At 43.4% G+C, this 19,392-nt stretch overlaps 1 protein-coding gene across 1 annotated transcript in view; it reads left to right on the top strand.

The window, feature by feature from the left end:
• The window catches only part of LOC113451610 (alpha-2-macroglobulin-like), an 83,413-nt gene that overhangs the window by 62,418 nt on the left and 1,603 nt on the right, over positions 1-19,392 (top strand). The window contains exons 25-35 of the mRNA XM_026722989.2: positions 1,104-1,188; positions 5,073-5,229; positions 6,893-6,967; positions 8,974-9,139; positions 10,564-10,793; positions 10,968-11,180; positions 14,237-14,364; positions 14,845-14,935; positions 15,478-15,546; positions 18,458-18,560; positions 18,797-18,838. Of these exons, the coding sequence (XP_026578774.2) occupies positions 1,104-1,188; positions 5,073-5,229; positions 6,893-6,967; positions 8,974-9,139; positions 10,564-10,793; positions 10,968-11,180; positions 14,237-14,364; positions 14,845-14,935; positions 15,478-15,546; positions 18,458-18,560; positions 18,797-18,838 (1,359 nt within the window). The remainder of the gene's footprint in view (positions 1-1,103; positions 1,189-5,072; positions 5,230-6,892; positions 6,968-8,973; positions 9,140-10,563; positions 10,794-10,967; positions 11,181-14,236; positions 14,365-14,844; positions 14,936-15,477; positions 15,547-18,457; positions 18,561-18,796; positions 18,839-19,392) is intronic.

Below are 19,392 nucleotides of genomic sequence, written 5' to 3'. Positions count from 1 at the left end.
TTATTGCCCCCAACAATCTGGGTCCTCATTTTACCCACCTTGGAAAGATGAAAGGCTGAGTCAATCTTGAGCCTGATGAGAATTGAACTGCCAAACTGCTGGAAGCCAGTAATCAACAGAAATAGCTTACAATACTGCATTCTAACCATTGCACCGCCGCATGCTTTGAGTTTGACAGCTGGATCTTTTGGCTAGGAAAGAGAGATCAGCACCACCCCCTACAGTCAGACATGGCTGGGCAGGGGAACCTTTATCTTTATTGATTAAGGAGGTTGTACATTAGGTCAGATTTGATTGGCTGAGTCAGTTGTGGAATCCTTCCACTGTTGGAAAGAAGAGAGCAGGAACGCTGCAGAAAGGAGCAATCAAATAGTTTTCCTTTGTTTCATCCTGGAGTAGCTGAGAAATGCCAGGGAGAAATTGGAAATATAAGGGAAAATGGAGCCAGTTGGAAAGGAATGCATCCCCCAGATCCTCTGAAAGTTGTACAATCTCATAGGAAAGTGCTGTTTGTTGGGAAAGAAGCTGTAGCCAAGCACAACAGCTAATGCTCAACTTGTATTTTATGGGGCTCTGTCCATCAGTCAGCCCTAATGTCAGGGTTCTGAAGATTGCCCTAATTAAATCACGACCCTTGAGCCAAGCTTCAAAAGAATCCAGAAGATTTATTAGGAGCAACATGTTTGGCACTAACCCATATGAAGCCAACTCTGACACACGTAATTTATTGTCACTTATAACCCTGTTTCTCCCCACCCACCCCGGGTGTGTCATAAATCAGATTCTCCAACATGTTCATGGGCTGATTTCAAGGATTTTCACAGGCAGAAGATCCAGTAACCTAGGCTACAATTTTTTAAGCGTGGAATGTGTTTCTGGTTTTTATTTGCCATACTGCACCTTTAGGATTTCCCCACTACTCTCCTTCCTATAGCAACTTGGAAACAGGCATAGGAATGCTTTACGAGTTGACACCTATCTGGTTTAATTCCATTTTGGAATCAAATGGACAGAGAAAGTAGAGCAGACTCATTGAATTGGATTTGGAAGGGGTTTTCTTGCAGGCCACTCTACTAACCACTCATGTTCATTTTCTGCTTCAGGCTATCAGAGGCAACTAAACTACAAGCATAATGATGGTTCCTACAGCACCTTTGGAGAAAGGGGTTCAATGATAGGAAATACTTGGTGAGTTTTCTTTGTTCTATGGAAAAAATAATGCTCAACGTAGCTGTTCCTCTCTCCTTCCCACTAACAGCAATGTGTTGAACGTTGGTAGCACTTGGCATAGGCGACCACCACATAATCAGAAGGCTGAGAGCTAAAGTAGGAAGTTAGAAAAACACACGGTGAAATAAGGTAATGGTCAAATAAGCCTCCATACAAGTAATCCGAGTAAATGTAATTGGGACCAGCAACTCCATCATCCACTAATGTGGTAATTAAGCAAAAAATAATCATCACCTGACCTTGTGGACTTGGTTGACTGTTGCGGTTGTTAAACAGATAAAACACTGAGATTAAGTGCACAATCACATGATTGTGATTTGTGATTTCCCACCAGGTTCCCCATTGTTGTGGTTCCCCATCAGCTGGTGCAGACGGCAGTGGAATCGGACAGTGGGGAAGAATGGGGACCAGTCAGGGAGTTTAGAGAGGACTCATATGAGGGTCCTGCGTCCGATGCAGGGATGGGGCCAGGACCATTTGAGTGTGGGGTGCTGCTTTTGGAGCTTTCAGAGTCTGGCAGCAGCGAAGCAGAGGACCCCAGGGAGCCTGTTCCAGGGATAGGATTCTACCAGTTCACACCTATTCGCTAGAACCAGTTGTTAACATTCTAAGCAGTTCAGAGAACCAGTTGTTAGAAGAAATTACTGATTTAATCCTGTAAGGAAGGCAGGAAGGAAACTTTCTGGTGTTGCTTACAGAAACTGCCTCTCCATTAACCCTTATTACATTCTTGGCAGGACTAGACTTCCTGCCTCAGGAACCTCTCTGGAGTTTTCTTTCCCTCCTTTGCTGGTACTTTGCTTGTGTGGAGTGACCATTCAAAGTTACAATGGCACTGAAAAAAGTGACTTATGACCATTTTTCACACTTATGACTATTGCAGCATCCCACAGTCATGAGAGGCTAGGCGAGGAGATGCGTGCCTCGATGTGAGTGATATTGAGTTGACCACACCCAGCCAATAACATGACCACCAAGCCATGTTCACCCAGTCACATGACCACCAAGCCATGCCCACCACCTAAGTAGAGTAGAGTAGAGTAGAGTAGAATAGAATAGAATAGAATAGAATAGAATAGAATAGAATAGAATAGAATAGAATAGAATAGAATAGAATAGAATAGAATAGAATAGAATAGAATTCTTTATTGGCCAAGTGTGAGTGGACACACAAGGAATTTGTCTTGGTGTAAATGCTCTCACTGTACACAAAAGAAAAGATACATTCGTCAAGAGTCAAGAATCATAAGGTACAATAATAATAGTCACAGGGTAGAATAAGCAATCAAATCCTACTAGGAAAGAGTCAATATAAATCATAAGGATCCAAGCGACAAAATTACAGTCAGACAGGGAGGGGGTGGGAGGGGGTGGGCGATAAGGAATGATGAGAAGATTAATAGTAATAGTAGTGCAGACTTTGTAAATAGTTGGACAGTATTCAGGGAATTATTTGTTTAGCAGAGTGATGGCGTTTGGGAAAAAACTGTCCTTGTGTCTAGTTGTTCTGGTGTGCAGTGCTCTATAGCATTGATTTGAGGGAAGGAGTTGAAACAGTTTGTGTCCAGGATGTGAGGGGTCTGTAAATATTTTCACAGCCCTCTTTTTGACTCATGCAGTATACAGATCCTCGATTGAAGGCAGGTTGGTAGTAATTGTTTTTTCTGCAGTCCTAATTATCCTCTGACGTTTTTGATGTCAGGTGTCCATTTTATAATGAAACCTAGAAATTTGAAGGTCTCTGCTGCTGATACTGTGTTGTCTAGTATTGTAAGAGGTGGTATTATGGGAGGTTTTGTTCTACTACTACCATTTTTACGGTTTTGAGTGTGTTCAGTTCCAGATTATTCCAGTTACACCATGAGGCAAGTTTTACAACCTGCTGTCCAGGGGTGGGATTCAAATTTTTTAACAACTGGTTCTGTGGGCATGGCTAAGTTGGTGGGCATGGCTTGGTGGGCATGTTATTGGCTGGGTGTGGCCAACTCAATATCACTCACATCGAGGCACGCATCTCCTCACCTGGCCTCTCATGACTATGGGGATGCTGCAACAATCTTAAGTGTGAAAAATGGTCATAAGTCACTTTTTTCAGTGACTTTTTTTGCCATTGTAACTTTGAATGGTCACTCCACACAAGCAAAGTGCCAGCAAAGGAGGAAAAAAATCTCCAGAGACATTCCTGAGACAGGAAGTCTAGTCCTGCCAAGAACATAATAAGGGTTAATGGAGAGGCAGTTTCTGTAAGCAACACCAGAATGTTTCCTTCCTGCCTTCCTTACAGGATTAGGCCAGTAATTTCTTCTAACAATTGGTTCTCTGAATTGCTTAGAATGTTAACAACCGGTTCTAGCGAATAGGTGCGAACTGGTAGAATCCCACCCCTGCTCCTGTGTTGTAAATGAACTGTTGTGAATTGAGGACTATCTATACACACAAATAAAAAGGGATTCTGCTAATCAACAGTGCAGGGGTGTGTATTTGCTTACTGCTCAAAGACCCCATTAATATTTGTGTGTGGGGAGGAAGATGACTTTTCAAAATGAGTTGAAGCCATATTACCCTTCTGTGTGACCGAGGAGGATTTTCAGGTGGGAACAGGTATATGCATTTTTTAAAGCTTGATTATAATTGTTTTAAGGTGTGTCAGTCAGGGAACCAGTCCAAGGAAACCTCCCACCCCAAAGGATTGAAGGATCATTGATCTCACCCCGTTACAGTAAAATAGAATAGAATAACAGAATTGGAAAGGACCTTGGAGGTCTTCTAGTCCAACCCTCTGCTTAGGCAGGATACCCTACACCACTTCAGACAAATGGTTATCCATTTCAAAAACTTCCGGTGTTGGAACATCCACAACTTCTGGAGACAAGTTGTTCCACTGATTAATTGTTCTAACCATCAGGAAATTTATCCTTAGTTCTAGATTGCTTCTGTCCTTGATTAGTTTCCACCCATTGCTTCTTGTCCTGCCCTCAGTAATGTCATGCCCCTGTTGGAATCTGATTCTGTGGCAGAGGTGGAATAGCTGACAGGGAGTGGCTCCAGTGTCTGTGGAGGAAACTGGGGAAGGGCACAGTCCGGCTGGACATTCAGAGGAAAACCCAGACCCACCCACTCTTCATCCTAGGTCATGCAGGGAGGAATGGATAAGGGAGCAATGTGAATTATGTGGACTATGGGGGAGAAAAGGGCCCTGATTCCCTTCATTAGCCGCAGCTGGGAAAACAGGATTTTAAAAGGGCATTTGCACACAACACCTTGCTGGAAGCAAAGCGTGTGAATTATCTTTGTCAAGTCTTATCTGAGTTCTGGCATCGTCCCAACTGTGTGTGTTTCATTATCTTTTGAAGTCTGCAATTCCTTATCCTGCCCTGTCTCGTTAATTGGTGCAGCGTGGTTTGTGTTGGTTTTTATTTATAATTTATATGTACTTTGGGTTCAGACTGAATTTCTTCCCTTTAAAAACTATTCTTGGGAGAATTCTTTTTTCTCCAGCTGATGATAACTGGACATTGGGGGTCAAGTTGGAGGTATTAAAGGGACTTTACCTATTTGGTGACTTTGTTGCTTTTGTGCCATGCCCTGGATCATCACAAGTAATTTGAGGCAAGAGAGGCCATTGCTAAGGCTCATGAAAAAGATCTGTCTCGGAAATTCAGTTGGTTCAGTAAGTGGTCAGATCTTCCAAGATGCTCCCCCAGGAATCATTTTCCTTATTCTATGTGCAAGAAACAATTCTTTGTGCACCAAGAAGGCCCCCTCCTGAAGAAGATGTCACACTAGAAAAACCTGATACAAGGAAAAATGAAATCTCTCCTATATTCTGGGTTATCTTGTAGGTTGACTGCTTTTGTGCTGAAGAGTTTCACTCAGGCGGCGGCCTTCATCTTCCTGGACCAAAAACACATAATTGATGCTCAGATTTTTCTGACTCTCAGGCAGCTGGAAGATGGTTCGTTCCAAAAAATAGGGTCTCTGCTGAACAACGCACTGAAGGTACAGAGGGGGGAGGGGGGGATATTTGTTAGATGATAGCTTTGAATATGGTTTTGGTGGAAGTAAGGTCAGTGTCAAACTTCTTTCAGACCAGAAACTCTTAAATGAACAAACAATAATCTGGGAATTTTTAACAAGTGCTTTTCTTGTAGAAAAGGTAAGGAAGCCATTGTGGAAGAATTCTAGAGATTACAATGCATCAAACCCAAGCCTTACCTCTAGTGAAAACAATGTTCAAATTTATGAGTTGTGCAAATGAGGCATGAACTGGGATTTGCAGTTGGGATGGAAGACCTGGTTTCCATCCGTTTTTTATTTTGGTAATGGATAGGTCTGATTTTGGTTTGGTTTTATTTCAATTTAATTTTACTTTACTATTTTATTTTTTAAAGAAACATATATGGCTGTCCAATTCATGGGAATGCCTCCCTCCTCCCCTTTTTCCTTCCTTCCTTCCTTCCTTCCTTCCTTCCTTCCTTCCTTCCTTCCTTCCTTCCTTCCTTCCTTCCTTCCTTCCTTCCTTCCTCCTTTTCCCAAATTTATTTCCATTCTGTTCAGTTTTCTGTCATGCTGATCCATATAGCCCTGATTACCTTTTGATAATTGCTCTCTCACCTTCTCCTGGAGTGGAAAAAGAATTAAAAAAAAATAAAATGGCAGTTTTCTGGAAAAACTATTGATGAGATTGGGGTTGCCAATCAAGACCTAGAAATGATAACATTCTCATAATGGAGAAAAATATTGCATAGTCTAATGATCTGTATAGCAGGGGTCCCCAAACATGGCAACTTTAAGACTTCTGGACTTCAACTCCCAGAATTGCCCAACCAGCCACATTGACTAGGGAATTCTGGGAGTTGAAGTCCCCAAGTCTTAAAGTTGCCACATTTGGAGACCCCGGAAAGTATGATTGTGCAAAACACAACATTTGCATAGAGCAGGGTTTTCTTTTTTATGAGTTTTTTTTAATGCAATGAGTGGGCTGGTCCTTTCCTACCCCAGACTGTCAGGCTGTCATATGTGGGCTGACAAATTCCCAATGGCCACTAGGTGGCAGCAGATGGCATAGAATTCTCCACCCCTTTGCTGCTCCATTATGGCTTAGCAAAAGTCACTTAGCTCTATTGCCTCTTCTTTAAGCACCAAGGTTTTGATTATGTGTAATTGGGGAAGTTGTAGGAGCTGTTCCAGAAAGCAAAAATGGAGAGTTATACTGCCTAAAACAAGATCAAGCTTCAGCAAAAGATAAAGGAGACATGGGATGAGTAGTAATAGCGCTTACACTTGTATACCACTTCACAGTGCTTTATAGTCTTCTCTAAGTGGTTTTATAGAGTCCGCATATTGTCCCCAACAATCTCTGTCCCCATTTTACTGGATGGAAGGCTGAGTCAACCTTGAGCCAGTCAGGATCGAACTCCTGGCAGTGGGTAGAATCAGCCTGCAGTACCGCATTCTAACCACTGCGCTACCATGGCTCAGTGAAGATGGAAGTTGGAAATGTTGACATATCTGCTCTTGGATGAAGCATCCACATTATGCATAGACTGGGGAGGGGGGGAACACATCCTGTTTTACTGTGAGCGTGATGGGATACTGATCTTGGAAAGAAGACTAGAAAGATGGCAGAAAGGTTGATATCTGCCTGTCTCCCTTCTTCCAGGGTGGAGTTGATGACAGGATTTCTCTTACGGCCTATATCACCATAGCTTTGCTGGAAATGCCTCTGCCGCTCACGGTAAGTAAACATCCTCTAAGTTAGTTCCAGGCAAACCACTAGTCTCTTGTGGCCAATATTATTATTATTATTATTATTATTATTATTATTATTATTATTATTATTATTATTATTATTATTATTGCTGTTGTTGTTGTTGTTGTTGTTTAAATTTAAATTTAAATTTAAATTTAAATTTATTTACCATGTGTCTCTAGGCAGCTTCCTGTTCTGACCCAGCCTTCGTCAAACTTAATAAAACACAAACTGAATTTAAAAATAAAATCTTTTTTAATGTGACGCTGGGAATTAATTGCATTCCTAGACAAAACTAATTCGACACAGTTCCTCCAGATAAGAGCACGCTTTTCAGTGCTGTAGAATGCTGCCAAGAAACAAAAGTCTAATTAAGGCTAACATAAACCAACCCAAAAACCCAGAAAAAACCAACCAGAGTACAGAGATTCACAAAGGACTCGGAGATTACTGAACTGCTTTGCTTTCTGCAAAGCTCTTCATCATTGAGGACTGCCTTTTATCCCTGATGGGAGAGGCAATCACCTCCCAGCCTTACTCCTGAGTCGCTCTTTTGCTTCAGCTGCTCTCGCCTTCTAGCAGCTCTGTGCACATGCGCACTGAGAACAGGCTCCCCTTGTTCCTCTGCTTTGCTACTGCCAGACTCCTAAGGCTCCGAAGGCAGCAGCCCACTCTCAGATGGTCCTGGCCCCATCCCTGCATTGGATGCAGGACCATCATCCAAGTCCTCCCCGACTGGTTCCCTTTTGTCCTCACTGTCTAATACCTCTGCCATCTGCACCAGCTGCTGGCAAACCACAACACTTCCAACAATAAAAAGGAAGACTTGAAAAGCGTATGAACAGAAGTAAGATGTGAGGGGGTCCTTGGTGCTCTCTGAGCTTGCTTGTTTTCTTGCAGGCGTTTCATTACCCAAACTATGTAACATCATCAGTTGTTAGTAAGGCATGCAATTTGCTGTCCATTTATATTCTAGTTCAGGGGTGTCAAACTCAAGGCCTGGGGCCCTGATCTGGTCTGTGGGGTGCTTAGAGCTGGCCAGGGATGGGATGCTGCCTATATAACAACCAGTTTAGTGATTGCATGCTATGCGCATGCACGCACATAAACAGCAATATAAAAATCCTTCCCTGCTCTGTTATTTCGGGAGAGTAACACAGCTGAGGAGCAGCAATCCACACTTCCATGCTGATCAGCTGGGATGATAAAGGTCATACAGTGCAGGGGCAGTCGGGTGGGCCCACATCATGGAACTGGTTTGTTCCAGTGGTGGGATTCAGGTTTTTTTCTCCTACCGGTTCTGTGGGCATGGCTTGGTGGGCATGGCAGGGGAAGGATACTGCAAAATCCCCAGTCCCTCCCCACCCCACTAACCTGCTTTCCAGCTCCATTCTCCTGTGCAGGGCAACCAAAGAAGACCCAGACGATCAGCTGGGACTCACGAGCCAGAGAATAGATGGGGGCAGGATCAGTCAGAGGTGGAATTTGCCGGTTCTCTGAACTACGCAAAATTTCCGCTACCGGTTCTCCAGAACTGGTCAGGACCTGCTGAACGGCACCTCTGGTTTGTTCCCAGCTGATCTTCAGAGCTAGGGGTTTGCCTGAACTGGCAGAATCCCACCCCATCTCTGCACATGTGCGTGTGTCTCCCATGCATCCCCCACCCCCCCGGCGCATGCACACCAGATACCCAACAATCAGCTGTTGGGCGGCGGTGGCACATGCACATGTGCAGTGAGGCTCTTCCGGGCGATTTCTCGCATGCTAGCAGAAGTGGCTCAGCATGCCACTTCTGGCATGCGTGCCATAGGTTCACCAATACGCACATAGGGTTTCCTACTCAAGCAAAAGACCTCCAAGGTCCCCTCAAGCTCTATTCTGATTGAAGTACAGGCAGGGAGTGAGAAAGATCTGGATCCAAAACAAACCAATTTTTGTGAACCCATCTAGTTTTCATAAATTGCCTGCCTCCTGTTTCTCCCCCATGGCAGCACGTTTTGGTACGAAATGCCTTGCACTTCTTGGAGACGGAGGCCCAGGCGGAAGAGATCCACGTTTATACCCGGGCTCTGATGGCGTACGCCTTTACTCTGGCAGGGAATGAGGAGAAGAGGCAAGAAATGTTGGATGCCCTTCAAAAACTAGCCGTGAAGGAAGGTAAGAAGCAGGTGCTTGATGCTAGTTGCATGTGTGATATGCAGAATCCTTGATGGAACTTTGTCAGCCCTCTTGCAGTCTCTGTTGGATGTTTGTGGAGTTTGGCTTCTTCTGATGCTGTGCTGCTTATTTATTCAATTGATAAGGTAAAGATAAAGGTTCCTCTCGCACATACGTACTAGTCATTTCTGTTTCTAGCTGGCGGTGCTCATCTCCGTTACAAAGCCAGCACTGTCCAAAGACGTCTCTGTGGCCATGTTACCAGCATAACTAAATGTTGAAGGTGCACGGAACACTGTTCCCTTCCCACCAAAGGGGTCCCTATTTTTCTACTTGCATTTTTACATGCTTTTGAACTGTTAGGTTGGCAGAAGCTGGGACAAGTAACGGGAGCTCACTCCGTTACGCGGCACTAGGGTTTTGAACCGCTGAACTGCCGACCTTTCTGATCGACAAGCTCAGTGTCTTAGCCACTGGGCCACCACATTCCTCTTTCAATTTATACATTCAATTTATAATATTATACATTCATATATAACTGTGATGGCGCACTTATGGCATGCATGCCACAGGTGGCACGCACAGCCATTTGCGTGGGCATGCAAGCCCCAGCCAAACTTACATGCATTGCTCATGCAAGCACCTCCTAGCTGATTTTTTGGCCATTTGAGGCCTTTTGCGGCCTCTCAGAGGCTCAAGGGAAACCTCTGCAGCCTTTGGAGGCCAAGTAACAGGCCCATTTCACCACTTCCGGAAATACAGGAAGTGATGAAATGGGCCCATTTTTCAGCCTTCAAAGGCGGCAGAGGCTTTCCTTGAGCCTCTGGGAGGCTGAAGAAGGCCTTAAACAGGCCTAAATCAGCTAGGAGGCTCACGCATGTGCAGTGCAAGTAAGGGGGCAGTGGGGGGGATCGTGCACATATGCACGGGGGGGGGTTTCACACATTGCCTTCTGGGTGCTGATACGCACGTGCAATTTTTGGCCCAGGAGCCCAAAAAGGTTAGCCACCACTCATATATAATGTATAATAAATTATACATTCAATTTATACAGCCATCCATTTCACATACAAGTAGTTCTTGACTTACAACCATTCATTTAGTGACCGTTCAAAGTTACAGTGGGGGTGAAAAAAGGGACTTATAGCCATTTTTCACACTTACAATCATTGCAGCTGGTGAGTGGTCCATTACTGGAGGCTTTTAAGAAGAGATTGGACAGCCATTTGTCTGAAATGGTATAGGAGCTTCTGCTTGAGAAGGGCGTTGGACTAGAAGACCTCCAAGGTCCCTTCACTCTGTTATTCTGTTAAGTAGAACAAAATGTCCTTGAGAAGCCAAAGATACTTGACCAATGTTGGAGGCCTCTGGTGTTGCCTGAATGGAACCACCCAATGCTAAAATTCTTCATTCTCTTTCTGAAGAAGATGGCTCCATCCACTGGGAGAGACCTGAGAAGCAAAAGAAGACCCTCGATCTTCCATACTATCACCCCCAAGCACCCTCTGCTGAGGTAGAGATGACCTCCTATGTTCTCCTTGCTTATGTGGCCAAAGAACTGTCCCCATCCCAGGAAGAATTAATAATTGCAACTGCCATTGTCAAATGGTTGACCAACCAACAGAATCCCAATGGAGGATTCTCTTCTACGCAGGTACGTTGTCTCCCCACAGATTCTCAGGGGATGCTTGGAAGATACTCTAATAGTACTCCCTGTACCAACTTGGTGGACCTGATGTTTTCCCTGTTGTGCTGAGTCTTAATTCCTAAGATTCCAACTGTGGTGTCTCATCCAAGAAAGATGTCCTATCTTTGCGTTCTCTTGCAGGATACAGTGGTGGCTCTCCAGGCCCTCTGTCAGTACAGGACAATTACTTATTCTAAGGATGGAGTTGGTGCTAAAGTGACCTTGAGTTCTGGAGATGTTTCCCTGGCAAAATTCCATGTAGACAGCACCAACTCTCTGCTGCTCCAGTGCCAGGATCTGCCCTCAGTGCCAGGGGACTACACGGCTGAGGTTACCGGTTGCATTTTTATGCAGGTGAGTCTCCTGAGTCAGCTGCTGAGCAAGAAAATTGCTTTCCATCACCAGTAAAGATTGCTTGGACAGATTGAAAAGGTATATTGTCAATTCAAAAATATTTCTCGGGTCTTTTGAGTTGTCAACAGAAAGGGAGTGGGGGAAGTAGTGCATTCCTTAAATACTTATAGATAATTTCTAGGCAACTGAAGCTTCTGGCATGCAAGATTATTACTGGAGAGCATGATTGATGACTCTTGGCTATGGATGTGTCCCATTGGAGAAGATACATCCAGGAAGTAGGGGGAAGACCAGGGTCAAGGGTGAAATGAATGATGTGTCTCAGAGTTGGCTACACCCAGGTAGTGCCGGCATGTTTCACTCCTAATAAATCTTTAACTCTGAGAGATGCGGCTAGAGACTCATGATCTGAATGGGGGTGGATGCCGGAGCCCTGACATATATAAGTGATTCTTGTGATATAAATCAAATTGACAAGAGACTCATGAGCAAATTCAGAGCTTGTTTATTAAAAAGTGTTTGCAAAGGCTGAAATCCTCCTTTGGGGAGGAAATAGGAGGCATTTTTCACAGGCAAACTTGAGAGTTTTATACATGTTCAAAAGCCTAGCCCTATTACCACCCCCTCTTTCTATTGGCTAACCTATTGAGTGGGTAAAGGCTCTTATCCCTGTAACTGTTTACCCATCTGTTTACCTATTTCTAGTAATCTTCATCCTTCTCGGCATACTCTCTTATCCTTTTGGCATACCCTTATTGCTAGCATGATTAATTTTAGCATGACAACTGGACAGCGTGACCTGCAAGCTATCCAATGACCTGCCAAAATATGTCTAACCACAATGTACAAAACAAACTTGTTATTGCAAACTTCTTACATAATGTGTCAGCTTTGGAAGCCATATTGAGACCAGATGCTCCCATGTTGCCACATTTGAGCCTGGGAAAATGGGAGGTGGGAATTTCTTGGAGTATATGTAGTTAGATATAATAACATTCTTTTTCTAATTCAAGGTCATGTCATTTTGCGTATAAGTGAGGGGAAGTCTCAAGTTGGGACAGATGGTGATTGGGCTATGTAATGCGATGATGGGTGCGGGAGATGGATTTGTAGTTTTTACTTATTGCAAGGAAGCCTGGAACTTTCACATTCGGGATTCCCCAGTTGTGCCAGTTTACTATCCAAATAAAAAGGAATCTTTGAGATGTCTGTCTCGGAAGTTATTGGTGGAGTGAAGGTTTGCTGGAATGTTGACATAATGTCTTGCTTAATATTCCAGCTTACACTAGAAGCTAAAAATGGCATTACCTCAGCATCCTTAGCATCCATCTTTTACAGGAATAAAGTTCATCTATCACAGTCCTTGACTTACAAGCATTCATTTAGGGACCATTTAAATTACAGCGACACTGAAAAATGTACTTTATGACTGCTTTTCACCCTTGTGATCATTGCACTGCCGGAATCTGATTCCAACGGGGAGGGGGGGGGGGGGGGGAGCGGCTGATGGGGAGTGGGAATGTGGCTCTGGTGGCTGTGGAAGAAACTGGGGAAAGGCAAAGTCCAGCTGGGCAGAGTAGGGGAGAGAGAGGTAGAGCAAGGCAGAGGGAATTTGGAGGAAGACCCAGGCCCACCCACTCTTCATCCTAGGGCATGCAAGGAGGAATGGAGAAGGGAGCAACATGAGTTGCATGGCTTATGGCAGAGGGAAGGGCCCTGATTCCCTTCATTAGCTGCAGCTGGGAACACAGTATTTAAAAAGGGAGATTGCACACAGCGACTTGTTGGAAGCAAATTGTGAGTTATCTTTTATTGTCGAGTCTTACCTGGGTTCCTGGTGCCTTCCCATCTGTGTGTGTTTTGTTGGCCTTTGAAGTCTGCAATTCCTTATCCTGCCCTGTCCAGTTAATTGCTGCAGCATGGTTTGTGTAGATTTTTATTTACAATTTATATGTACTTTGTTTTTGGACTGAATTTCCTCCACTTAAACACTGTTCTTGGGAGAATTTTTTCTCCAGCTGTAGGTAACTAGACATTGGGGGCAAAGTTGGAGGTATTAAAGGGACTTTTCTTACTTATGTGACTGTGTTGCCCTTGGGCCATGCCCCAGGTCATCACATTGCAGCATCCCTGTGGTCACATGATCAAAAATTGGATGCTTGGCAATTGGCTCACATTTATTACCATTGCCGTGTCCCGAAATCACAGGGTCACCTTTTGCAACCTTCTGACCAGCAAAGTCAATGGAGAAAACTTGAATCATTTACTGGCCATGTTGCTAACTTAACAACCACAGGGATTCGCTTAGTAACCGTGGCGAGACAGGTCATGAAATGGGGCAAAATTCACTTTAACAATTGTCTTGCTTAGCATCAGAAATGTTGGCTCAATGGTGGTTGTAAGTCAAGGACTATCTGTATAAATAATCTGAATAATGTATCAATACTGAAGATTTTGGACTGGAAGGACATAAAGCAATAGCCATAGCCCTTAGACTTATATACCATTTCACAGCCCTCTCTAAGCAGTTTACAGAGTCAGCCTCTTACCCCTGGGTCCTCGTTTTACTGACCATGGAAGGATGGAAGTCTCAGTCAACCTTGAGCCAATGAGAATCGAACTGCTGGCATTCGGCAGAGTTAGCTTGCAATACTGCATTCTAACCACTGTGCCACCATGGCTCTGATGTGAATGTTCTTTGATAGCCTTCAGGTTCCCCACGATCCTACCCGAAGACTGGAGCTTGAAGACACAACCTTTTGATGGGACATCTCCAAGTCCTCTGTTTTCACCCTTGTGAGCACCACCCTTGTCACAAGCTGTATCACGGTGGTGCCCTTGAGAGTAAAGAACATCTGTCTCTGGGCGACCCAATTTAGAGGCTTAAAAAATTCCAGTGGTGCTTACTGTAGGTTGACTCTGGACTCTGTTCCCTGCCTCTGTGAAATGATGGGTTCTCCCACTCTAGGGGCCCTTCTGCATTCACATCTTATCCATGGATCTCACTCACAGGAGCTATTCAAAGATAAGACACGAGTGTGTTGCTTCCTTTTCAGACCAGCTTGAGGTACAACATCCAACCACCCCAGGAAGAGTCACCATTCAAGTTGATTGTGCAGACAGTTCCCCAAAATTGCACTGGACCTAAAGCCCACCAGACCTTTGACATTGCTTTCAACATCAGGTAATGGGTCAACATTGAGCATGTAGGCATCTGTGAGGGAGAAAGAGAACCTCTTCTGGCTATCTAGGCAGTATGGGTCAGGAATGGGCAACTTCTAAGGGTTCAAGGGCCACAACTTGGCTCCTCCACCTTCTGAAAAATCAGTGTTCTGCACACCAGAAGTTCCATTAAATGGCAGCTTGGGATGGAGGGAGAGGTGGTATTCAGCAGTTCTGACCGGTTCTGGAGAACCGGTAATGGAAATTTTGAGCAGGTTAGTGGGGTGGGATGGGAATGGAGATTTTACAGTATCCTTCCCCTGCCACACCCACCAAGCAACACCTACAGAACTGGTAGTAAAAAAATTTTCAATCCCACCACTGGATGGAGGAGCTGAGGACACACCCAAACCTTTATGAACCCACAGTATCTTGCTCTTAAGGTGTGTACTTTTCCTTCAAAAGAATGTGACATGGCTTCTTTCTTTTCTTGGTTTCCCAGTTACACCGGCCAACGTGTGGTTTCCAACATGGCAATTGTCCAGATTAAGATGCTATCTGGATACATCCCGGTGAAATCAACTGTAAAATTGGTACATACCTTTGTTTTTCTCACCTCCAAAGAATTTTTTGTTCTTGGCAACAAAACGGGGCATTAAGAGGGTTAAGAATTACCCTTTAAATGTGCAGTAAAAGTAGTCTCCATTGTTGTATCTTGAAGCATCAAATCAGCACACGGAATTCATGAACCCTGGCACTCAGACTGACCACAAACAACTTTGATCCAGTTTGCACAGACAAAGCAGGAAGACTAATTGGCCTCATTCAGCATGGCCCACGACAATATATCTATAATCTTTGGAGTGTCAGTAAAAATGTAGAACTTACTGAAGTTCAGGTTTTGATCCTGGCAGTGGGCAGAATTAGCCTGCAATTCTGCATTCCAAACTTAAGAGCTATGGTGGTGTAGTGATTGACTCTTAAGTTCTCCATTTTGAGAGAAAGTCCCTTCCCCCTCCACATGGATAATGCCAGATGTGGTTTGATAGTCCTCCATGATGTTTCCTCTTCCTTTTCTTCATTCCAAGCCAAAGAGTTTGTATTATGACACCAGCTTTTTCCCTTTCTTCACCAGCTGGAAAAACATGTTTTCGTCCAGAAGACTGAAATTGCAACCACCCAGGTCCTCCTGTATTTGGAAGAGGTGAGTGGGGCTGGTGAACAAGAGCTGGGGTAGGAGACCCCTTCCTCTCTGCAGGAAGATAGGGCTCACGTGAAAAAATTAGCTTTGGTTGCCACAATATAAAAACAGATGACGAGACTCTTGAGAAACGAACAGCAAAGATGATTAGGGGCCTGGAACAGAGGTGACATTCAGCAGGTTCTGAACACTTCTGAAATTTTGAGTAGTTCGAAGAATCAGCTAATACCTCCTCTGATTGGAGATTTTACAGTATCCTTCCCCTGCCATGAGCACCAGGCCACACCCACAGAACTGATAGTAAATAAAATTTGAATTCCCACCACTGGACCGGAAGCTAAAACAATAGAATAGAATAGAATAGAATAGAATAGAATAGAATAGAATAGAATAGAATAGAATAGAATAGAATAGAATAGAATAGAACAGAACAGAACAGAACAGAATAGAATAGAATAGAATAGAATAGAATAGATTTATTGCCCAAGTGTTATTGGACATACAAGGAATTTGTCCTGGTGTAAATACTCTCAGTATACATAAAAGAAAAGATACATTCATTAAGAATCAAGAATCGTAACGTACAACACTTAATAATAGTCATAGAGTACAATCAGCAATCAAATAATACTAGGAAACAGTCAATATAAATCGTAAGCATACAAGCGACAAAAGTTACAGTCCTACAATCACAAGTGGGAGGGGATGGGTGATAAGGAATGATGAGAAGATTAATAGTAGTGCAGACTTTGTAATAGTTGAACAGTGTTGAGGGAATTATTTGTTTAACAGAGTGATGGCTTTCAGGCAGGAATTGGGTATGTCTACTTTAATGAAAAGAAGGACTAGGGGTGACATGATAGCAGTCTTCCATTATCTCAGGGGTTACCACAAAGAAGAGGGAGTCAAGCTATTCCCCAAAGTAGCTTAGATAAGGACTGTTCAGGTAATTCCCCATTCGGAGAATGAGTGCACACAGGGAGACGTAGTGAGAGTAGTGAAGAATAACACACAACCAGCACACAGATACACTGTAAAATAAAAATGTATGTAATGTCCTACCTGTCAATGAATACTTCAGCTTCAACCATAACAACACAAGAGCACACAACAGATACAAACTCAAGGTTAACCGCACCAAGCTTGACTGCAGGAAATATGAACATTGCAATGTCCTACCTGTCAATGAATACTTCAGCTTCAACCATAACAACACAAGAGCACACAACAGATACAAACTCAAGGTTAACCGCACCAAGCTTGACTGCAGGAAATATGACTTTAGCAACAGAGTGGTCAATGTCTGGAATACTCTACCCGACTCTGTAGTTTCTTCCCCAAACCCCAAAAACTTTAACCTTAGACTGTCTACTATTGACCTCACCCCTTTCCTAAGAGGTCTGTAGGGGGCGTGCATAAGCGCACCAACGTGCCTACCGTCCCTGTCCTATTGTTTCTTATATTTTTCTTTTATTTTTCTTATATGTACTCATTTCATGTATTCATAATTATGTATACACTTTTACTTATCTCGTAAACAATTGACAAATAAATAAAATAAAAATAAATAAAATAAATAAAATTTAAGCAAAGTCCAACAAAGCAGTCCAAATCATTCACAATTAAAGCAGTCAGTTTTCAGTCCAGGGATAATCCAAATAACAAAGTCCAGTATCAAAAACAGTTCAGTAAAAGACTCACATCAAATCCAAGAATAACTATGATCAGCAACAGTCAATAGGGAAATGCAGGAATGGCAACACTCTCGGCAACAACAGAACAGAACCACCCAGGTTTCTAGCTCCATCTTATGGCCGTTTGAGGAACCACACCCAATTACAATTTTAACATTCCCTTAAAGAGACAGTATTAAAATGTCCATCCTGCTTTATATATTTTCCAACCCAACTGTTAGGTGATTTACATTCCTAACAAGGACAAGAAGCAATGGATGGAAACTAGTCAAGGAGAGAACAACTTAGAACTAAGGAGAAACTTCCTGACAATTAGAAGAATTAATCAGTGGAACAACTTGCCTCCAGAAGTTGTGGGTGCTCCATTATTGGTGGTTTTCAAGAAGAGATTGGACAACAATTTGTCTGAAACAGTATAGGATCTCCTGCTTGAGCAGTTGATAAAGTGGAGAAATCCTTCTCTAGGTCTTCCCTTTCAGCCTAAGAGGTGTGTGGCCTCTCTGAGGGACATCCCCAGAAGAGAGCTGAGGCTGGTCCTTTTCTTCAGGAACATCCCTAGACAGTGTCCTGTAATGGGGTCCTCAATTTTTCTCTACTTGGGAGGGAGTCAGCTAATCTGCAGAGCTCCTCTATGGACATGGCCAAAATATGTCCTTGTGTTAGGATTCCAGCGATCACCCAAATTAAATCAAGAGCCTTGAGCCAAACTTCAAAAAGCTTCGAAGAATTCATTAGGAGCGACATACTGGCATAACGCCGATTGTATGAAGCTGATTCTGGCATATGTAATTACAGTCACCTGGGTCACTCCCCCCTGGGTTTGCCATAAATCAGTTTTTCCAATTAAGCACATACAGGGTCTAGGTGTCATCCATCACATACTCCAATTAAAGTTTTTCGCGGGCAAAAGCTTCAGTAGCTTAGCTACAATCTTTTTTAAGATAACGTCAGAATGTGCTTCTAAGTTCATTTGCCGTATACTTCTCCAGTCTTCCCACCCTCCCCCTCTTTCTTATGGCAACTTGGAAACAAGTGTAGGAATGTTTTACAAGTTGAGACCTTGGTCTTATGAGATCAGGTGACTAGGGATCTTAGGGAAATAGCCCTCTAAATGGAAAGTCCCTATTAATTCTCTAGGCATGAGGTTGCACGCTTCAGAGAAGACACTTTTCTAGTTTGGCCACCTCTTGATTAATCCCATAATCTATCTCGGTCTGCAGGTCAGCAATCTGAGCCAGAGTTACTCCTTCACGGTTGAGCTGGAGACGCCTGTCCAGGGCCTGAAGCCTGCCTTGGTGAAAGTCTACGATTATTATGAAACCGGTGAGAATGGGATCCCAATGGATGGGGAGAGGCCTGATCAGCATAGTTAATTCTATTATTTTTTCAAAATCCATCTCCTCCTTCCAAGTTTACCCCAAACTTTAAAGGTGATGAGGGTTCTGACACTAGTTCTTGAAAACAATATAATGCTGTATGAGGACTAGCAACCCTGGTTTCTATTGACCAAATTAGATGAGGCACTCTGACAGTTCTTCCTCTTTTATTTGTGTTTTCAGATGATTTTGCCATCTCGGAGTACATCGCCCCCTGCAGCACAGGTGGAGTATAAACAGCAATCGATTCTTGCCATAATTCCCAGTGCCAAGCATTTCTTCTCCTCCTTAGAGATCATCACAGGGCTGTTTTATTTTAACAAGAACTTCCAACTAATTCCATTTCATCCTGTTTTTGCAAAGTTACAAACAAACTCTTCAAAAGGGTAGTTTAGATCACTATGGAGCTCTTTTTTCAAAAGTGAATTTTGTTATAATGGCGTGGAACCCCACTTGGCAATCTGTATATGGACAAAATCTGGCTGAAGCCCATTTGGGATCCTGCGCTACAGAAACCAGCCTTTCTTGTGGCTGGGATAACCTCATAGAATACTCTGGTTTTCCTATAAAAATGCTATGTTGACACCTCCCCCAAACGCCTTGGTAAGACCATTCTTACCTCTAGTTTTGCACTCAATTTTGGTCGCCACGATGTAAAAAAGATGTTGAGACTCTAGAAAGGGTGCAGAGAAGAGGCACAAAGATGATTAGGGGACTGGAGGCTAAAACATACAAAGAACGGATGCAGAAATTGCGTATGTCTAATTTAATGAAAAGAA

Source organism: Pseudonaja textilis, chromosome 2 (genome assembly GCF_049901715.1).
Source record: "Pseudonaja textilis isolate UNSWEBS1 chromosome 2, rPseTex1.2, whole genome shotgun sequence".
NCBI classification, from domain to species: domain Eukaryota; kingdom Metazoa; phylum Chordata; class Lepidosauria; order Squamata; family Elapidae; genus Pseudonaja; species Pseudonaja textilis.
This window is presented reverse-complemented; position numbering and strand designations above follow the sequence as displayed.